The sequence below is a fragment of the Pleurodeles waltl genome, chromosome 11 (assembly GCF_031143425.1).
Source record: "Pleurodeles waltl isolate 20211129_DDA chromosome 11, aPleWal1.hap1.20221129, whole genome shotgun sequence".
Taxonomy (NCBI): Eukaryota; Metazoa; Chordata; class Amphibia; order Caudata; family Salamandridae; genus Pleurodeles; species Pleurodeles waltl.
In genome coordinates, this window is record NC_090450.1 from 241,151,767 (window position 1) to 241,175,064 (window position 23,298).

Below are 23,298 nucleotides of genomic sequence, written 5' to 3' on the forward strand. Positions count from 1 at the left end.
CTGATACAACAAAATTAATATATCTGATATAAATACCTGTGGGAAAAGTTCACCACTTGCTTTCAAACAATCCATGCAAAATTAAATCAGGATGTCATTTTGCTTTCTCTATACACTCTTTCCATCAGGAGAGCTAGGTTGTTAAGACATTTTTGGAAAAAGATATAATTGGAGCATTTTGTGAATGAATCAGATTTTCTGGCAAGTGTTTTCATAGAAAACACATGACTATGACATTATTGTGTTACTGGATCCCAAATAGCAATTATTAGGGGCGTTTATTCCTTATCCTAAGTCTCACTTTCTGTGGAACTTGTAAAGGTAAATGTTTTTGTGGCATTTTAATTGTTTTTATTACAACTAAAGGAATGTTATTCCACTGACATGTGGTGTCACTGCACAGCTTTACTCTCTTGGTTGAGGTTTCTTTGGGACAGACTCAGAAATAAGGTTAAAATCAGCCACAACTGGCTTAAGGTTTTCCAATTCTATTGATGGTAGCATTCATAGCATGATTGTTCCCACCTCATTCCAGGTCATTACGGACACTTTCTCCAGACCTGAACTCTTCATACACAAATCATTAATTTCAGGTGTGTTAGCTTAATTAGATCAATGGGAGAAAAACGACCACATTATCCAGAATGCATCAGGCTATCACACAAAAGTCTAGGACTGGAAACAGTGCCCATAGTGATCTTGAATTAGGTTGGCCATCCCATCTCTGGTAAAATAGTGGCCCTTGCATACTGGCTGTGGTGTAGCAAGGATACCATTGGCTCCATGCAAGGAAAATGAGCTTTGTAACCGACAGAAGGTAGCAATAGAGAACTATAACTTGGGTGCAGTGGACCTTTTTACATTCCTGGGCTTGGTGCCATGGCATTCATGACCTAGGCCCTCATTATGACTTTGGCGGTCTTTTTGTAAGAACGCCAAAGCCGCTGCAGCTATCAGACAGCCAGTGCTGGTGGTCTGCTGACCGTCACATTTGGAGTCATTGGAGGACTTCCACTCATTTATGGGTAGAAGTTTAACTCCTGAAGAGGTGGTTGCATCGCCATGGCTGCAAGACTCCACCCACCATATTACGAGCCGCAATACAGCTTGGCGAGTCTTGCTGGTGTGGTGGTGCTGGCGGTACAAGACTGCCAGGACCCATCCCCTCCTGGACTACCATCTTGACGGTGACAGAGAAGGTAAGTTATCGACCAAAAAGGTGGGCACGGGGGAGTGTTGGGTGCATGTGTGTGGGGTGTGCGTGCATGTGTGCGAATGTGGATGCATGTGTGCAAGTCTGAGTCAATGGGGTGCATGTGTGCAAGTGTGCGTTTGTGGAGTGGGGAGTGTGTGAATGTATGCGTGCGTGGAGGCGTTAGGGGTGTGAATGATTGTGGATGGGGTGGTGTTTGTGGATGCGTGTGTGCATGTGTTTGTGTGAGTGAACATGGAGAGCGGGTGAGTATGAATGCAGTGCCGAGGGGGAAGGAAGGTGTGAATGTTAGCAGAAGGGGATGAAAATGTGAGAGTGGTGTGTGTCAGTGTGAGTGCGGGTGTGGATGGATGGATGTGTACAGTTGGGGGGATGTAAGTGTGAGATGGTAGCGGATGCATAGGGGTGTGGGGACATGTGTGTGCTGGCACAGGAAAGGAGCATTCCTATAACCGGGTGCATTACTTCCAGTGTTTTGGTGGAGGGGTGACCGCCACGGAGAGCCTGGCAGTCTGCAGCCTTGTAATCCAGCCAGCAGCAGGCTGAGGCCTGCCACCGGGTTGGAGGTGCTCACCACCGTCCGGCGGCGTTGTTGAGGTTTGGCTTCTGCCTAACCCCACAACTTGTAATATGGCAGTCTTTACCGCCGGATCCGCGACAATAAGACCGCCACTGTTAGGCTGGCGGTCTGATGACCACCAGCTTTGTAATGAGGGCCCTAGTCTGGACATCCATGACATGATGGTAATCACCTATTTCATCTTTGTCAATAACAGAAAAAGGTGTATATAGCATCTGCAAAAAGGGCAACGGAGGGACTGCTGAGCAAAGTAAGCCAAAGTTAGGCTTCTTCGTGTGTGAAACTGATGCCATGCATTTTAAATAAGTTGCATGGACAAGCCTTAATACTTCAATTTACAAGATGGTGGTCTTTTGTAGATTTTTGAGTGGGGATGTCTAATGGCTATTGGGGGTGAATTTATGTAAAACCCACTAAAGAGAGGCTAAACACGTACCATCAGTGCATGTTCTAACAGATCTCTGAGTTCTAGGTAAAATGTAAATCCTACTGCAGGACTGTGGTATTTTTAACGTTCATGAATACAATTGATTAGTTTAAGGTGTGAACTATTCTAGTAATTTGGTGAGAATAAACTACTGCTAAAGTACTGTAATTGACCTAGAGGTGATCCTTAAGAATATACCTTTGTCCCAGGTTTCTATCAGGGACTCAGGCAACCGTAATTTTCTCATGTTCCTCACCAATCCCCAATCTCTTGGTCCCAAGATGCCTCTGGCTTCTAGACCTCTATGACGAGGGCTGGGGCATGTGGATGAACAAAAGCAAATCCATCCTAGTGCCTGTCAACAGTGACACCGAATTGGTTTCCTGGCAAGGGTCTATACTAATCCATCACCTTAGTTTATCTAGGCATCACCATATCTCTCAAACTCAAGCGGAACTTGAATATAACCCTGCTTCTTACAAAGATATGTATTTTTTAAAAAAACAAGTCTCTTTCTACAAAATAATAGTCCTCCATTCATTCCTATGCACCCTTTAAAAATCCCCATTGATGATCCCAAACTCATGTCCCTACGGCTGGGGCCTCGGAAATCTGCTCCTTTCTCTGGGCCAACCAACCCCCGAATTACCAAATAGAGACTCTACATATGCTGGATGGATGGGAATGGTCGATATGAAACTATACTTTTTGCCATCCATGTGTTGGTTGTCAACATTTGGCTCTGTGGAGGCTGGAACGACCCAGCATACCATGGAGGACTCTTAGGGTTGGACAAGTTGGTGGGGTTATTATATGGTGACCTGATCCTCTAGGATCTCCCTGGGATCACTAGCATGTTGTTCCTGATCTGGCGGGCGACGCTACGCTCCACAGAGTGGTGGACCAAACAAACTCTCCTTTGGCACAATCAATACCCATGCCACACAGCACAATTAGAGGGGTTTGCCAAATGGGACAAGATTAAAATTGCAACTTTTGGGGGCGTCTAGTGTGGAAACTACTTATGCTCTTTTCAAGACCTTCAGTCACACTTCCAGTTTTTTTAAGAACCAGTTTCTGAAAAACCATTCAACTCTGACACGCACTGGCAGAATATAAGATCTAAATGACGAACCTTCCCAATTACAACAGTCAAGGCCAATCTCCTTGTGGGGAGCAAGGGAGGAGTATCCCAAAACTATTGGAAACTATTGCTTAAGGCACCCTATCCCCTGGTTCCCCTCAGGCAGAAATGGGAAAGCTGGGTGGGCCCCGGTCCCCCCCCCTCCTGAAGTTGTTGACTGATGCGAGGCCTGTTGCCCCCTTGTGCACTGGTCGTAATCTCCCATCTCTGGCTGACTCTGCTCCACTACCTCTGCATTTTGTACCTTACACCCCAACTCTCATGGCATGCTGGCCACGTCACAAGTCAGGCCTGCCCACAATGTGACTGCCCAGATGCTAATTTCTTTCATGTGTACTAGTGGTGTTTTGTGATTGAGGTTTCTAGAACCGGACTACTAGTACCCTCTCCCGAGTCCTAGGGAGCAATATCTGATGCACAGGTCATCCTTCTCGGCCTCTCCAGGCACTTGACAGGAGGAACATAAGAGGGCTTATGCAAGAACCATATACGGAGTATTGTCTAAAAACACAGCACTCTGTAGGCGGATGTCTGGACTGCACATCTGAGGGGCATAATTAATCTACAATTCAACAATCGATTTTATTTAGCAGACATACTGTGCATTTCTCGGGCAGCACAATATATCTGTTAAAATGGGGCATTCAGGGCTAACATAAGTGCATTCAGGGGCCCAACAAAAGTCCATAAGGAGCATCAAGGATGTGATCTCTAACTCGGTCCCAGATTACGGTAGGAACGTGCTTCATTCAAGTCCTAGCAGAAGCTAGCAATGATTCTGACCCTGCTGCTCCGTCAGGATTCTCGTTTCCACACACGAATTATATCTTGCTGTCTCGAATGTCCAGTACGTTATTCCTGTGCTTTTACTACATGAAGGAGTCCCCGATAGAGGTCGCAAGGTAAATTTAAAAAAACAAGCCAATGTTACTGCCCTGTTTATGTGCGAGAATGTGTGCATGTGTGTTTGTGGGTAAATGAGACTGAGTGTGAATCAGTAAGGGTCTGAGTGTGTTTGTATCTAGAAGTAGGTACCTGGCAGACAGACAGTGCACACAGCATATATTTTTGAGCTGTTGGAAGACCAATAAAGTTGGGAGTGGAGCTCCGGATCCATGCTGAAGGGCCCAGAAAGAAAGGAGCTGAATTCAGCATGCTGGAGTGGTTCATATATGAATGGGACTTCACGGTCACTTCCAGATTGGTTTGGAGGCAATATAGAGTTACATGGCACTACCCTTTAACCATGCAGAAGAATTGCAGAGAAAAATATTTTGATCCATTCTGGCTCCTAGGGACATTGTTAAAGTGAGGAATCTGGTTAGAAATACATATAAGAATGTTCTTTATTAATGAATCATGTTACACTATTCCATACACTCCCACTATAACATACAGAGAATCAAAATGGCCATAAGGGTTTCAGGAGAAAATTACATTTATGAAATCACAGGGGCTATAAAGACGCTAAGTAGCACCTGTTATCTTCCATTAGGGTCACGGTAAGGTTGCTATATTCCCTGCATGGAAACTTTATAAAACGAGTCGGAAAACTAAAAAGGGATGCTGGGAAATCGGTAAAGCACCAGCCTTACTTAAAAAACTGCCCATCTTTTCAAATCTATTCTGAGGTGAGAGACCTCCATATGCAAATCATTTCTAATGCTATCTCAGGAGGTGCACTTATTCCGCAAACATGACTAGGTGTGGAAATGATTCTAGTGTTAAAAAAAAAAAAAAAAAAGTAATGGCCTGGGCAATTGTCATTAAGACTTATTGGTGATATATAAACACATTTTTGTAACTCTGCCGATGATGAGAAGAATTCAGAAAAACGTCAGGTGATCCAAACAGTGGCACTAATGGCAAACACTATTCTTCCTGAGGGCAACTGAAAGTGAGAAAACTGACTCGCGTCTGACATACTGGATCTAGGAGAACTGGCCCTGTTATGCCAAAGGTGTGCTCTCTGCCCCACTTAATTGCTGTCAACTGGTCTTGGACAATTTGAAGGAATTGACTAATGACCCAAGTGCACTTTCCCATCTTCAAGCAGGATTTACAGGAAAGGTTGGGACTGCTGACCAAGTCCTATTTTATTAATTTGAAAAACTGTGCCCCCTAAAATGGAAGCATAATACTTTGCATTTGTCGACCTATAATCAATCGCCTCTGATAATGTGGTATATTCCAATCTGTGGAATACTCTCTTTTGAATGACTATTTAAGGACATTTGTGAATAGTAATTATTTGGGTATATCCATATAAGATGGGACCGAAACAAGGAGACCTTGAACCTAAACTGGTATTAATATAAGTCGGCACCATGGGTGTGGTGGCACTCCAACTTTTTTCACCCTCTTAGATGGTATTATTGACTCCTACACTAGCAGGTGAAAAAAATACTCTAGTTTTTACAGAGGATACTCTGATTATTTGAAAGAGCCCCACGTGACTGCAATCTCCTCCGAATAGGTTTTCACAATTGTGCCAGAACAGAGCCTTAGCACTAATGTACCATCAGCAAAGGTTCTTGCCATTAAGCCTCAGATATTTTCTAGACAGCCTATATTTGTTAGAAATAATGCTTGAAAATATCTTCTAATTCGACTACATGAGTATTTTAGTGGCTAACAATTCTTTTTTTGTTACAAACAGGTTGATCAGACTGAAGCACACAGCCAATTCAACACTCCGCATTGCAGAACAATCCGTCTATTTCTCCTGGTTTGAGGGTCTATTGGGCGAAGGCACAATCTGCTTTTTAATATGGATCTACCCTATGGGATAATAATGTGATGGGTAAATCGAGAGCATTGGGGAACGGTTTCTCAAAACACTGCTAAAACTATCTTCAAGTACATTTTCTATTACTTTGCTATTAGAGTTGGGAATAAAGAACTGAGAGCTTTAAGTTTGGTGGACCAGATTCTCCATCGCAGATGTAGGAGCTGCCCTGTCCACCCTAATACAAGCGTTGTGGCAGTTCTAATATAGCAGAAGGGATATCTGCAACGATCTGAAGCAGCATTAGTTTCACCCATAGTTTCCATTGCAAATGTTAGACCACCAATACTTTTGGTCCACTTTTTGTAAAACTAGGATGTATGTCCCTAAAAGGCTGCACATTGCGAGGTTCTACATATTGGGGGTGCCTAGAATTTGCCATGGTTTCTCCATAAACGCCTAACTCTTGCATCATTGGGGCTGTCACAATATTAGAACCACCAAGCATCTAATAACTAATACGTCTAACTTATTAAAACAAAATTTGGTGAAATATTGATCATAGCAACTTAAATAGGTTCTCGCAAAAAGGCATCAGAGGGAGCTTCATAATTCTTTAATATACACCATAATTTAAAATGTATAGGGAAAACATTGAACCCCAATTCGATAGTTTTGTACATGAAATTTAGACTAGCCATTTTACCTTTCTTTATCTACATACAGCAAAAACTGGACTTCAAACAGGATATTGTTGATATGATAGTTTTGTGACTCAACTGCCGAGATCGAAGTCCATTTCTAATTGTCATGTCGAGCATATCGATCAAAAAGAGAAACTGAATGTGCCATCCCTCTGTCATCTAGTATCCGCTTGGCTTCCTTTCTTTTTGATAAAACGTGATACTCTCAGCCTCCCAGTTTTAGCCTTATTTAATTTTTTTAGTTTTATAATTTGGTAGGCTGGATGCATGCTCGTCACTTGCTTCTTAAGGTATTTTTATGATGATTTTCGGGTAGTGAGACAAGTGGATTTTCATTTCCTTGCATTTCTGATTATGAATGAGGATGTTGTCACACTGCACTTTATAATCAAGTTCCTGGAATATTTTAAGTACTATTTAGATTCATTTTGTGACTATGAACTATGTTAATCTGATTTTCTTTTAATTACAATAGCTTATCCATCTCATTGTACTTTAAGTAAAATACGTTCCTATTGAATGTTCTGTGTGTTATCTTATCCGAAAATAACTCTTTGATTCTTAATATTCCAACTCCAGCCATCTAGGTTGTGGGGCAGGATGAAATTTATGTAGGTAGGCACTATGCAAGTTTGAAATGTTGGTACCTTATGTGTTTGCAAAATATGTTTTCACTTGCTATCCTCCAAACCATAAGAACTTAATTAAAAAAATGATACTTACATGACCCTCCTATGTCTCTGGTGTCTACAGCCTGTCAATGTGAGGGTTCTTGTTTCTACCTTGCCTCATTCAAGGAGGTTCCTTATCCGAACATACAGCTAAGAATCCCCTTGAGAAGGGCAGGGTGAAATCACGAATAGCAGTAAAAGTTACATGTGTCGAAAAGTACAATGCATGCTGAAAAGTCATGTTAAGTTGAATTTTCTAACAAATGGGTCATCTTTGGCACACTACCTTTTTGAGATAAATCATTCTGAAAACGCACTATTTTTCAACCATTTGTTTTGAGTAAGGTGAAATCCTAACAAATGTAGTTTGGGCGGGTAAGTCTGACACAGCTTAAAAGTATTGGAACCTCTAGATCTTTGGCTTTTGAATAAAATGCACTACATAAGCACTTTAAAAAGTTAATTCCCATCCACTGTCATTGGCAATCCTAGGTATCTCGAAAGGCTCAAGGAAGTCTAATTTTCCATAAACAGCTAAATTGATTCAGTGTTCAACATCAACTCTGAAGGCTTCGAGTGGGAGTGACTGCCTTTAATTATGGGCATTTCACTTTGGTAGAAAGTAAAGTAACTGACTTTAGAATTTAGGTAAACACTACTGGGGACTTTTAGGTGCAATTTCGGCAAATAGGCTAATTTCACAAAAATCATTAACACCCCCACTTTCTGCCTGAATGCAATGTTAAGTTGGTTGCCCTACTCAACAAATGGCCTCTACTCTAAAAGAAAGTGCCAAATAGTTTAAGTCTTCTAAAAAGTACTGCAAGTAAGTTAATGGAAATTAAAAGGGACAGAGAAGGAAAATAAATGCACACCAAGTGGTCAAATGTATTTCTGAGCACAGCCATTGTGTCTTCCTTTCTAGGATTGTTTGCAGGGGTAATTGTCCTCTCACATGCTTCCATTTCCAGTTATACAGCAGCAAGCAGTGCAGCAAAATCACAAAGTAAATATGCACAGCAATAGAAGAGGTGGATATTTTTTAGGTAAATATGTACCATTTGTGAGCCAAGAACACATTTTTGTAATCAGACTTTGGAAACCTTCATGGTATGCTGGTGTCTGAGCGACTACTATTTTGTGTCATGTATTTGGCATTTTAGGGACCTTAGCTTCGCCATTTTTGCGACAATGCTACTAATGTTGTGGAGCCTGTCTCCAATCTGAGAGTCAGCAATCCACTCTTAAGAAAGGTGTCTTATGACAGAGTAAATGTCCTTCAGTGGACTTTGCCAATGACTGACTTGGGGGTGGACATGGAGCATCTGGGTGCATGAATTTTAAATCGCTCCTTGGTCCAATGAACAATTGTAATCTAACACGAGATGGCTCTGCCAACTTGTACTCAACAAAATGCATGCAATACCACCAACAGTAGGTGTGAGTATAAAAGAAAGAACCCACCCAACTTCCATGAACTAGTAACTTCCTTGAACTTTATTTCTGTGTACACATGCAATCATCTTTACATTTATATAAAAAATACAGTAGACCTTCTGCTATTTATAGCGAAGATGTTCGTCAGGGGGCACGAAAAACGGCACACAGTTTTTGTACATATATAAAAACACTCCACAGAAAACGAATACTAAAAACGATACTTATTTTTTCCTCTGCTTATAAATGCGGTACATTAAGAAATGAAGTTTGTCAGTGAAGTTTAATGAACAATTCTCCTACACAGGTAGGAAGAGGTTTTGTGTTTTAAAAGAAGCACTGACAAATATGAAGATACTACCGAACTAAAACATATTTGTAAATTCCAAGAAATTGCGAAAACTCTACTCCGGAATGTGTGGGAGAAATGTATAACATTTTAACAAACACAAAATGCAGCAGGTAAATATTCTTCCTCTTCATGGAAAGGATCTGCATGCTCTTCAAGGTTTGATAATCTGGCCCATAAAGAGTACAGCACCTAAGAGAGAACAAAAAAAAGTTACTTGTGTGTGAAATATTGCACTCCTTATCTTAAGACGTCTACCTTTGCCAGCCTATTGAAATTACCATGGCCCTCCTTATTTTAATTAAAATACGACACATTCTATAGGGAAGCGCAGTGAAATAAAGCTGTGGTGCTGTGGGTGTGTTCTCCTGCCTTTCCTGCCCTTAAGAGAGCTACCTGGGAACACAGTGCCAGTGATTTGCAACTGATCACTTCTAATTTGGAGGGCACATTTTTTGTCACACTTATCGAAAAAAGTAAAACAAACTAACTACTAATACAATCGCTTAGACGTCTGTACAGTGAAAAGGATTCTGCAAGCTGCAGTAAGACGCACAAAAGCAGCACCACATGGCTGCAGCAATGCAGAATTCCCTCACACAAAGACTAAATAGAAAGTTCTGTTTTTTTTTTTGCTAGCAACATTTGACTTCTGTTCACACAATTGTGAAGCAGTGTGCAGGGGCCCTTGAGCAAGACAATGCTGGATCCACATGTGCAAGGAGGCGCAGTCGATACACTTGGAAAGAGATACAAGTGAATGGACAAAGAGGGCAGAGGTAGGAAATATGGGGCGGGAGTCACAAACTACATAGATACTTTAGGACTCAGGAGGTTGGAGTAGGAAGGTGCAGAGGTATGAGGGAACTGGAGAGTGGGCAGTGAGAAGCTAGGATATCAGGGAGGTGCAGGCTGCGAGCATGGAAGAGGGTCACGGGGTTTGAGGATGTGTTGGGAAAATGAGGAAGGTGTAGTGGGGCATGGGGTTACATAGGGAGGAATGGGCAGAGAAAGCAGAAGAAATGGAACGGATGCAGTGAGGCACGGGCAGTATGACTGAGCAGTGGTCTTAAAATCAATGGGAGGTCCAAGAGGCATGGCTGCGACAGGAAGAACAAAGTCGTCAGAGTCTATGAGCAGTCAGTCCAAACTGGTGCGCAACTCTGCCATAGTTCCTAGCTTTCCCACCCCAGGATAGTCACCACCACGAGCCCCAGCCAACTGCAAACCTAGTCATAGATTCAAAACCTTCGCCACAGGCAACACTTAAATAGGCCTCCGGCAGCCTTCTGTTTCATGCTCCACTCCCACTTCTAAAGGTGGGAGAGAAAATTTCGAAATGTCAAAGTTGCAGTGCCCTGCTTCTCTGTGCGAGTTGTCAACAATCTCCAATGTTTGCAGGGCGTGGGTCAAGAGGAATCAAGGACATTTAGGATGTTGGGTGGTGACAAAATGAAGAAGGCTCCTACCAAACTGTGTACTAAGCTAAATTTCAACCTATGAAGCATCTCATGCAAGCGTCTTATTAATATTATCAATATAATTAATATTATTATTAGGAGATTTGATAAGTGCTACGTTCACTCTTGCAGAGTATCTTGGCACTGCGGAGGAAAGCTAGATTCCCATTCATTGCAGGAAGTTTCTGGTTTTGAGTTGCTCTCAACATTTTTAGAATTTGGGGTTCTGTGTTGGCTTCCAGGAGGGACATATTATAGGTCAATGTTCCTACACCCCATTGCCTATATTAAGTTTTTGGGATCTCAAACAGGTACTGAGGACTAACATCAGCAGGCTTTCCTTTTACTAGAGTATGTCAGAGACATGTCTGAGTTATGTAAGAACTCTTGGTGACTGACAGGACTTAAGTCTAACGTGCTGACAGATCATCCATCGCTCAACAAGCTATAAAGAGGACAATGACAACTAAAAGAAAATCTTCCTAAATTAACTAATAATCAGTAGAGCCAGTCAGGTGGCTTGAATATGCTCCTGGTATTAGACTGATAAAATCATTCTCATATACATTTTATGGGCCACCTGCAGTCAAAATAAAATTTGGAAAGACCCAAATATGGTTGCCTTAGACAAGTCCTAATGAGATCACAGGTGTGAGAATAATTTTGTTTGTATTTATTTGATGGTTGAAAAATTATCCTAAGAACTCAGTGTGAAAAAAGTCCAGACCATTGCTTTGCATACAGTGGCAAAGATGAGATATGATCAAATGTAAGCACCCAGCACCACGATGGGCACAGAAAAAAGTGGAGTCTGGCTGGAAGGTCACAAATTACAATCCAAATTCCAGCATTTTGGCACAAGCTGGTTACCTTGTGTTTTTGAAGTTTACTTTGAAGTAGTTGTATGCCAACCGGTATTCAAGATGAACTAAGCCTCAAGATGATCTGTGCGCCATCAGCCTGCACTTAAACAATACAGCTAAATGGGCGAATTAAGGCATTCAGTGGAAGACACAGTTGTAAAAATAGAACTTCAAGAGCACTCTTAAGGTACCACAAAGGTGGCAATAGGTCAAAGTACAAAAGGGTAGTGCAACCATCCAACCTTTATACGGCAGTAAAGAGGCCATTCATTATGTACGATTGCACAAAAGCTTACTGTCTTAAGACGGGATATCAGAGATGGGAAGATGGCAGTGCCATAGGTCATTGCTACATCCAATAATATCAACCAGAGACACTGAGGCCATCCAAAGTTCTTTTCACGTCATCAAGCATTACAATACTGTTATGTGCCTCACAAAAACATCTTTCAATGTAGTCCTCGGTACTATTACAGCTACAGTTGATAAAGAATGAAGACCAAATTTCAAAATGTCAGTTTTAGCAAGCGTGAAGATCAGACCCAGGCTCTGAAATGAGCAACATTAAAATCACGCCTTCAACTGAGAATGTAATTCGAACTCTATACCTCCTGAATTAATCTGCCACAAAATGTTCCTCTCTTTGCCTTTTCTCACCAGAAAAGTGTGCTAGAAGCTCCTTATTACCCTCAATGTAGATTTTGTTCTAATTTTAAAGCACCTATTCAGTACATGCTGAAAGTTAGTTTTGTCAAAGTAAATTGCACGTGATGTAGCTACATCGTGTGTTTTCTTGCTTTTAACACAATACGTCGCTGTGCTGTAACATTTTGCAGACCATGATCCCAGTCTACATAATGGCTGGACATCAGCTTGAAAGGCAAATATGCGGTCTAAGTGAGAGAGTCAGCATGAGATAGATATAAAATGGCTTTAGGAGTGAGGGGGTGTTTTTTTTTTTATGCACCAGTTACATTACACAAGGACACATGTTGGAGCATACATTTTAATAAAGCTTTAGTGGCACAGAAGTCAGCACTAGGTGACTTTTATATTTGTATTTAAAGCTGAACAGGCAATTACACTAACATATTTTAAAAGTGCATATGTTTTAATATTGTGGTGGACATTGTACCTACCATGGCAGACGTTGTGCCTATCAGAACCGAGAAAGTGTCAACATGATTTAACAATGTTGAAAGGCTGTGATCATTAGAATGAATTAGTATGAGTAGAAATGAATAGGATTTATGATTTATTATTTTAAAGTTACAGATGTGCAGAAAAAATGCATATCTTCGTCAAATCTACTGTAATGCTTTAACAAAGATTGCAATTAACACTGAAATGCTTTTGCATATTTTTATGATATATAATATGAAATGTCATGTCATCTTCTTTCCCTCCAATATGAATTTTTCCATTAGGTTTTTTCGCATGAACTGTAAAGCGCATTATGTATCATGTATTATGTGTAAGCTTTTCTCCACTGACCTTAAATATGGTACATCAAGATCTGGAATCAAGACAAATCCTATTGTTTTAACTACCCGGTCTCATAAGAAACATTGAACGTGACCCATGGGAAGATGTTGGAATGTATCAAGTAATGAACAGAAATGCTGGTTATTGCTGATGTCACATGGAAGAAGAGATTACTAGACCTGGGAATCTTCATCGTTGTTGCAAATTTATATTGAGTTTCATTTTTCACTGGATATGCCCTTTTTGCGCAATGTTTGCCCCATCGAACTGACCAACTGAATTGGTTTGCATATTTTAGTATAGGGATGGACATTTCAGTCAGCTCTCTTGATTCTGGTCCTGGGTATTCCCCATTTTGCACTTGAATTGTTAAGCCATACTCTTGGACTTTTCCTGTTTCTTATCAACCCATGTTCTGCGCTTTCCCCTTGATGGTGTTTCTAATGGACTTTGCCGAAGATTCTTTGCTTTGTTTACAAAGCCTGAATTGCCTGCTGATCCCAGGAGAGGTATATTCAATTGAAATGCTAATTGCCCCCCTTGCCCTGTTTTTCCAGTTAGAGTTAGCGTGTTGCTAACTGTCTATTTTTTTTTTTTTAGTTAGACTAACTTAGCCCAAGGTAGATTTTTCCAAATTATTTTTGTCTTCTTTTTGCTTTTGCCTGTAGGTGTCAGCCTGTTCCAACACATGCTTGTCCTAATCTGAAATAGTAGTACGTTGTCCTATACGTTGTTCATCAAAATTTTATATATTGATTTGTGAAATTGGCTTGACTAATGTTAACAAATTATTTGAAATCTCTTTCTGTTGCACACATTTTTTTGTTGCTAGTATGCGTAATTCTTTTGGAATGTCTAATGGGGCTGATATTGATTAGTTTAAACTTGTTTCGTAGATTGTCAATCTATGTTTTTTCTTTACTTGCATAACTTTATCTTTCACATTTTACGATACTTTAGCTCTGTAGTTATAATAAAGCTCTGAAACTTTTCACAGATTGGAGTTTTGTTTCCGTGGCCACATTGATCATGGTGTTTAAGTTTTGTTGCTGTATTGATTGAGATTGGAATGATTGTATACAGTCAACTAGGCTCCTCACTGGGTCCAAAGATCCCATCGACCTTGAGGAAAGTGTTTTCTAATCCTGACTGGGAGGAGAAAACACGTTAGCACACATTCATCTTTTGTAGACACAAGGAGATTAAGTGATTTGCCCAGAATCACACAATGCTAAGCCAGCACAGAGACTTGAAGCGGGTTCGCCATCTGCAAAGTTGGAGCTCTGGTCGTTATGCCACATACTCTGCCAAAGGCTCAACATCTTGTGATTCTGAATTACTTAATGTCCTGTGCACAAAAAACACATAATGAGAACTTGTGTAAAGTAACTGGTGCTTATGTAAAGCGTTCCAATACCTTCAGGTCGGGTCTTGGTTGCACTACATAAAGATGTCAAAAATAGAAGAAACAGTACCTCAATCACAGCGGAGTAGCATGCGGACACTAAATAACTTGAATTAATCTGTACTTTGCTGTCAAAGCTCCAAACTAAGAACAGGAAGTGACAAGTCGCTCTCAATACTGAATTAGAAAGCAGCAAAGATTAGTGATAAAGATGTCAACAAATGGTAAGTAATGTGCTGGCTAAAAGCCCCTTCAGATTTTTTTTGCCAGATCGAATAGGTTGTTGCAATAGTGACAGCACATGCACGCTGCCCCCAGGCTCAACCTAAAAATGGTGGCTATCCCATCCACCGTGTGACAAGTGGCAGAGGCTATAAACACAAGAAATCCCTCTAAGCAAGACAAAGCCAAAATAAGTAAATCAAGGAAGGGTTCCTGAAATCGGAATCCCTAAAACACACACGAAACAAACACAAATTCAAAGAGTCATCCACACTAATAATATAGATTACACATTTCATACTTTTTAATTATTCAAATATATATTATTTAGTTAGATCACCAAAATACCTTTATTACTAATCAGCTAAAAAAATAATAAAGTGGATAGTCCTCTCTAGGAGAAATGAATGAATAAAAAACAATATACACAATCACTCCAATACATTCACACAAATCCTAAAAAAATATATACATAAAAAAGGACAAAATAAACTGTAACAGCAAGGGGAAAATCCCCCACACAACCAAATAGATGCTATCAAAATAAACAATCTTTCTCAGAAATACAGGATTAACATTACTCCATAATATTGCAATGTCCAATTTTCATAATCCTCCTAGTCTCATCTGTCATGAGATTCTTTGGAATCTTGCAACTTGATGATGGTTCCATTCATATTCCTGGAATGTCCATATCAGACCTTCAATTAGTGCCCACTGGGCTATGTGGCTATGTCAGGTCAATCCAAAGCAATGTCCTTGATTTATAGGCCAGTGCCGACGTACGTTTCGGTGAAGTGCCAGAGGCTATAATTCACTTGTAATATGGCAGACGGTATATCCACCACATTTCATGATGGAGTATCCCATCTGGAAACTCTAAATAAGGCCCTCTGTCGGTATTGCCATATCTCTTGTCTGTTAAACAAGCATCCTTCATGTTACTAGTTTAATGTTTGTTTCACGCCTGATCTGCATTCAGCATAACACCTGCAAGCCAGGTATGATTTACTTGCTATAAATTCTCTGAAAGCCAGGACTCATTTACATTTAAAATGGGTCATCCACATTAGACATTATCACATTTCCCATGTCTCCCTTGAGTTCTACATCTCATTTTCATTGCAAATATCCTCTGTATTCAAAATTTCTCATATAGATTCCAAAACTCTTGTGTAGCCCAGTTTGCATCACAAGTCATGCATTTGTCACACACGAATTCTAGATCTATGTTTTGAACCAAATATGTTAATCTTTCTCACACCAACTGCCAGCATTGTCCTATCTAAATCTATCCTAGTTTTTGTAGTTTGTCTTTCAGGTGACCATTTTCTTCTGAATGTCACCCTTGCCCTGGTATGTTCCCAAAATTCAATCTTTATTTTCAAATTCTGCCTTACTCTTCATTGACAACATGCTGTGTGCAACTGGGAAACAAATAAAGCTACCCAAGAGTAAATATTACTCTTGGGATGGAATTTGCTAGCTCGGAATGGAAGGGTGAATGCGACACATTCCTACAGCAATGTACCTTACTGTGTTTTTTCATTGTGATTTGAACAAACATTGGTAGTTCAATAAAAACAGGACTCACCTGTGTAATTATGTCTGATGAAGAATACAAATGGCCGATCTACTATAAACCAAGGAGGAGAGGACCTTGCCATTAGGATAGCAGCTGCAGAAAGAAAAATACATTATTAGGCAATTCACATACAAGTACTGAAAACACTTATTTGAAAGTTTTTACAAAAGCAGTTACTGTCCTGTTCCACAGCATTCTTTAAAAAAAACCTGGATGGGCAAGCAGAGGGTACAAATTATAGGAGGGGAGTATAGTGGAGGAAAATTAGGATGTGTATAGGAGTACCATGATCCTTACACTCTTTTGGTCGCCCATTTTTAAATCTATACCATATATCTTACTCCAGGGTTTCAAGGCTGTTGTGTTGTAGGAGGTTCATCCTGATTTTCTCACATTCTGAAGTCCGGAAGCACAAGGATGAAACAGTCAGTGTGTCTACCTGTCTCCCCAGATAATGAGATGAAAAAAAACAGAGCACAACACGGTCTCACGCAAAAGCTGTGCAGCTCTCAGGTTTCACACTGTGTTGCACATGGCATACGGTCTTCTGAGCCTAGATGGGGAAAAAAAGCATGCTACAAAGTCTTAAACACACCCCGCTACAAAGTGGCTGAACTCCCAACGGAGAGCAGGCAGGTGGAAGGGCGAAGCAACTGCAGTATTTAGTGCAGTCACTCGAGAGAGTAGTTTGGCAGAACTGAAGTGCACAAATGACAGCTTCTGCCCTGTCCCCCGCTCATGTGCGCAGCTGTTACTCAGTCCCACCCACTGCACCTTGATGCAGAGGACATCCAACTCTTAAGAAACAGATCTACCAGCAGGCTTGACATCCACAGAGGCCCATTAGCTAAGTGCGTCTTTCGAGACTTACTGAAACGAAGTTAAAAAAGGCACAGATATATCAATCAGCTCGTATCCTACTGCATAATCTAAAAGGATAGCACCTAGGCAATAAAGTTATCAAACCTAGATGGCTGCAACCAGGGTTGAGGCTGGGCAGGGGCAGTTTCCCAGGGCTCTGCACCAGGGCAGCACATTCGGCCACAGCAGCAAACTTGTTCTTTTGTGCCCCCTGCCTTTCGAATTGAAAGGTGTCTCGTAATTGGGCTCCACAGGAGAGGGGCTCCCTCATATAGTCCCAGTTGCAAGGAGACATTCTCCTGGGTTGTCCCGCAATTAGGCCTCCTGCCCGGCTTCCCACACTGAGGCATCATGGGATGCATAGACTCACAAACATTTTGCCAGGGGGCCACAAAGTATGGTTTGTGGCGAGCCAGAGGGCCGCACTGATGCTAGCAGGGTGGGAGTGAGGCTTTGTGGGTGGTGAAATGGTGCAGGACTGTTTATTTGCTTCTTTTCCTTTACTTCAGTTAGTTTGTGAATAAACGTTTCCCCATTCATTTAACATCTTTCTGAATGTTTGTGCACAGCCCAATGCTGCTGTTAGCCTGGGGGGCCGCATGTGAAGGTTAGGAGAGCCGCAGGCAAGTCCGGGCCATACTTTGAGTATGACTGTCCTACAGTTTACCTTACTCCCTCCAGTATTAGCACATTAGCAGCTCTCACGCCAGATGCTTGAGGGTGGCTGAGGGAGGGGCTACAGCCCAGGAGGGGTCGACACAAAGCAGCTTCAAGGCCATCTATTGAGATGCTAATAGCGCTGAATGTTTCTCCTTGTATGAAAATTAGAGGGGCCAGCCCATTCCCTTTCTGCTCTGGGCAGCAAAAATCATAGGAGCGTCCTCGGCTGCAACACACTTTAGGTATAAACTGAGCCAGCGGATTAACAGTACAAGTAATTTATACAAAACCCTGGCACAGTACCAAGCACAGTAGCTAGGAAGAGAGAACACGGAGCTGAAAAGTTACGACCACCCCACATGAAACTTAGAATAGCTACAGCTTTGGATACAAGGTGCAATACACAACAACCCCTCCCATCTCTGTGGGCAATGAACATTCCTGGAAGCCCGCCGTTCCAGGCTTCTCCCTCCCTTCATTGCATAGCCTGCAAAAATTACGTGGGTGCCTATTTACTACTTATTTATGGTAATTTTAAAGTGCAACTCAGTAGTGATTTCTTGGTGTTCTACACATTGTTTCAACCAACTGACATGACCTGGTTTCAGGTAGACAGAACTATAATCTAAGTAGAGAAAACCAGTCGTTTTAGCATCTTTTGGAACCTCGGGTGGATCCAAATGTTTAAAGGAACACATTTCCAAAGCAATGCCCCTTAAACTGTAAGGACTCTTCTGACCCATAACATCTCAATTTTGGAACAAACAAAAAAAACAAAAAAAAAGAGCATTTTAGGAGTGGATGGTAGATTTTCCTCAAGGCAAAGCTTTCAAGTAACATATTTGGTTTTGAAAGCAATTTTTTTTTATTTAAAGAAAGCTAGTTCAGCTGATGGCGTGAATCAGATGCATGGTCAATTTTTTAACCAAAATATACAGAATATATTGAAGTCTGGCAATGGTCTACCGAAGTCTATCTGGAATAGGGGGAATACAGAAACCGTCATAAAATAAAAAATCTCAATGCCCAGAGATAACAGAAACAGTGATTGTGTTTGCCAACTGCTACAGGAGAGCTGCAAGTCAATCCATGCCCACATTCTGAACTATCTATACTCACCATACCAAATGCCCAGTGTTTGTACACATGTTGATCAAATACACATTTTTACCTGTTTCATTAGGATGATCTTCGTCTTTGGCAGGTTAAGCTTTAAGAAATCATTATGCAATCGGTCACAGACAGCATCTAAGGAAGACGCGTTTGTTTAAACACTTCAGAATACCCTCCTTGCAAACTGAAAAGGATGTGGGCTTTGTCTACATACATACAGAATGTCAACTGGAACTTGTGATATGGATGCTATAAATAAAGATGAAATAGCGATGGGGACAACGCCAATGTTTGTGGCATTACCCAAAAGACATGTTTGTGTTCAGAGAAGTAACCAAGTTGGATTCTATCACTAGAAAGCAGCCTTATCCATTTTCGCACTGTACCTTGACTAGAGTAGGCTCACAACCACTAGTTGAGCAGTTGACAGTTCATGTCAAAACAACTTAGACAAATTATATAGGACCAGTGCAACCAAACTCACCACCATTAAATCCTTAAATAGTCTTTCTTGAGTCGTCAACTGTTCATTTTAAGCACTCTGCAGGTCGATTTTGGATCAGGTGCAATATTCCGTAAAAAAAAAAAAACACCAAAAAAAAACCCCCTCAAAACCCATGTGTTTTAGGCCTCCCTCAAAATGTGCATGTTTCTCATCTGTCCATCCCAACCAGGTTTCCAAAAAGCATACGTGGTAAGTGTGCTACAACCTCTAGTGCATCACAATGAAAAAAATTAAAAATGTGTAAACCATACTACAAATTAATCTCTAAATGAAAATCACATTCACACTCCCCGGGGGAATACTGCGCAACACAAAAAAATAAGCAAGAGCACCAATTTATATTTCTTTCATCAAAACATAAAAAAGGAATGAATGTACCAAAATTACGTTTCGTGGAAAAAACGCACCTGTTGCAGCTGAAGCTTTTGTTCCATCTTCATTTACTTCAATTTTTGCTTTTTGTAGTACCTGGGACACATGAAGGTTTTCCGTTCCTAGTTAAAAATATATGAACATATATAAGAAAGAGGAAAAACAGGATCCTGGCTTGTATGTGGAGTTCTTTTACAGACACAGGCATGCAGATGTAGAGTCACAAGATCACATTTTTGACTTGCATGATTCCCATGTAAAAGTCTTCACTCAAAATAAACATATTTCAAGCCTGACTACTGCCAGACTTGGCTCCTTCGCAAGTGCTTACACTACATATGTGCACACAGAGGAATAAAGAACCTACATTCTCAATTATCAGATGTGGAAATGTGGCAGCCATGGTGACGGTTGGACCTGGCCCTTTTTGCTGGGTAATTCCCAAACCTTTTGCATCCTTCCTCCTATTTTTTTTACCTGTTTTGCTGGCTTTAGGACTGTAGGCACTTTACCACTGCTATCCAGAGCTAAAGTGCATATGCTCTCTGTGTAAATTGTATTGGTAATTGTATTTCCACGATTGGCATTTTTGATTTACTGGTAAGTCCCTAGTAAAGTGCACTAGAGGTGCCCAGGGCATGTATATCAAATGCTACTAGTGGGCCTGCAGCACTGATTGTGCCAACCATACGAGTAGCCCTGTAAACAGGACTCCGGCCTGCCACTGCAGTGTCTGTGTGTGCAGTCTTCCACTGCCAATTCGACCTGGCAAGTGTACCCACTTGCCAGGTCCAAACCTTCCCTTTTACTACACGTACATCACCCCTAAAGTAGGCCTTAGGTAGCCCAAAGGGCAGCATGCCGTGTATTTAAAAGGTAGGGCATGCAGTGGTGTGTTTTACTTGTCCAGATAGTGAAATACTGCCATTTCACAACTGCAAGGCCTATCTCTCCCATAGGTTAACATGGGGACTAACTTCACATATTTTTTAAGTGCCGTTTCCCACTGGGAGCAGATAGAGCTGTGGAGTTTTGGGTCTCTGAACTCACAATTTAAGAATACATCTTTTCGTAGAGTTGGTTTTAGATTGTCTGTTTGGAAATGCCACTTTTAGAAAGTGGTCATTTTCTAGCTTAAACATTCTGTGCCTCTGCCTGCCTGTGGAATCCATGTCTGGGCCAGACTGACAGTGGAGCTGTTTGTGAATTCCCTCTAGACAATGACACAAAGCGAGATGGTGTGTAGCCTGCATATCGAGGTGAGTCTCTTGGGCTAGAGTGGGAAGGGAGGAGCTAACACCTACACCAGAAAGGGCTGTGCCTGTCCTCACACTATGCAGTCTCCAGCCCCCTGGAGTGTGTCTGATGCCAGGCCTGGGCAAGGCAGGATCTTGTGAACAACAGACTTTCCTTTTAAGTTTGCCTACTTCAAAGGTCATAACTGGTATAAGTAGTGGACACACAACCCCAGACTTTTAGAACACTTCTGGATCAAGAGGAACCTCTGCCAAGATAAAGAGCTGGAGTAGGAGTACTGCCCCTTTGCTGTGTATGCTTTTCTGGGTTGGAGTGCAGTTGCTTTTTCTGCCTTAAAGAGGACAAAGACTGGACTCTGCCGAGTATCCTGCTTGTGAAATTTCTCCAAGGGCTTGAAGTAGAGCTTGCCTACTGTTGGAAGTCTCAGGAATATCAAAGACGTGAAGTTCATCTGCCTACAGCACTGGGAACTTTGCGTTTTGTGCTGCAACAGAAGAAAAACCACCACGATGCCATCAACGACACCGATGACTGCACTGTGACCTGACGGAGATGCACGGAGTCGTGCCTCGATTTGAAACGCAACCCTGGTCTCACCGCCGCTGCCACCTTATGCAGTCACAGAGTCACTGCTTGCACCGTGACCCGTGGGCCCTGCACGGAGCATCACCTTGCTCACAACGCAGCCTTGGCATCCCCAATGATGCCGATCCATGAGGACTCCGGCACTGCTGCCTGCGCAGTGGCTCGAGGTCACCGCTCCTGAGGTACACAACGCACTATCCCGTACTGCACCGCAGTCCTGGTCCACTGATGACAGCACCATTGACTCCAGCCTCGGCAACAGACGCCCCTGTCTGCACCACAACCCGTGGGTGCCTCACAGAGCCTGTCCCACGCTGCACCACCGCCTTGGGCCTACCAACTACAGTGCATCAACAACAACGACTGTTGCTGCCTGCATCGTGATCTGGAGACACCGCATGTTACACCGCAGCCCTGGTCTCATAGATGCCACAGAACACCATCACCAACCACTACCTGCACCCGGATCTATGGGCACCGCACGTCGCATCGAACCACTTTACACCGCAGCCCCAACGCCATCAATGCCAGCACTTCTGACTTTGTCATCAGCCCGGAGTTCAATCTGCAATGAGTGTGACTTCAAGGGTCCAACGGCTCTCACACTGACCTCCGGAACAGCCACCTGCAACGCCGCACTCCAGATCTCATCGCAAGGATCACAACGCCCTGCATTTCCAGTATACTGTTTGCCAGTCTTCCGAACACTGTAAGCTGGCCTGCGATGCCGTGGCCGGCCTGAAATGTTGGATTTGTTGTTCACAACACCGTGATAGCCCCGGACGGATCTATCTACTTAAAAATATTTTTAAATTAATTCTTGCAATACTCATATCTTTATTACTGTATTTTTCTCGTTTTGGTCTGGTTTTTACACGGATACATATTGGCTATTTTTCTAATACTGGTTTGGTGTCCTTTTGTAGTGTTTTCACTGTATTACTGGGTCTTAAGTGCAAATGTTTTACACACTGCTTCTGAGATAAGCCTGACTGCTTGTGCCAAGGTACCAAGTGGGTGAGCAGGGGTTATCCAAGCTGGGTATCTTACTTAACCTGACTAGAGTGAGGGTCCCTATTTTGACAGGATGTAAACTGACTGCAAACTAGAGACTTAGAGCTATTAGTATTGTAAATTCCTATCTGGACTTTTCTTGCCACATAAATTGAAAATGAAAAGTAAAACAGTTTACATAAGCAAGTCAATCCAAAGTGCCACGGCCGCTATGAGTGTGAGAGTTATTGGCTCCCTGTGTGAATGTCTGGAAAGGATGGCGGCTGGGATGAAAGGCAAACCAAAACCGGAGGAGGGGCCATCACACACTGTAACAGGAGGAAGCGTGACGTAGTGTGATGGCCAGCAAAAATGTTCACTTACTGAAATTGCTTGGAAGGGAACTCAGCATACAAAGGAGGGACATTTCACAAAATGCACCAATAAAATGAAGCATTTAAAACAAGCACACCAAAGAATGAATAGCACAAGCGGCCGTGGTTAAAAGCCCACAGAGAGATTACAACAGGCCAGAGCGCTTGCATGCTCGACCCTAAAAAGGGCCACATGGGTTGCGTAAGCTACTTGGGTCCATCACAGGGTTAATTGGGATAAAGTGAAGATTGTTATTTTAAAACAAATATTGAGGTGCGTTTCAAAATTTGGGTCATGGAAGCTG

General features: G+C 41.9%; 1 protein-coding gene across 1 annotated transcript in view; it reads right to left on the reverse strand.

Moving 5' to 3' along the window:
* Positions 1-8,943: 8,943 nt before the first annotated feature.
* Positions 8,944-23,298, reverse strand: part of SERPINE2 (serpin family E member 2) — a 220,255-nt gene continuing 205,900 nt past the window's right edge. Inside the window, exons 7-9 of the mRNA XM_069213484.1 lie at positions 19,820-19,906; positions 16,283-16,366; positions 8,944-9,445 (exon numbers count right to left, since the gene is read on the reverse strand). Coding sequence (XP_069069585.1) covers positions 9,408-9,445; positions 16,283-16,366; positions 19,820-19,906 — 209 coding nt within the window. The 3' untranslated portion in view covers positions 8,944-9,407. The remainder of the gene's footprint in view (positions 9,446-16,282; positions 16,367-19,819; positions 19,907-23,298) is intronic.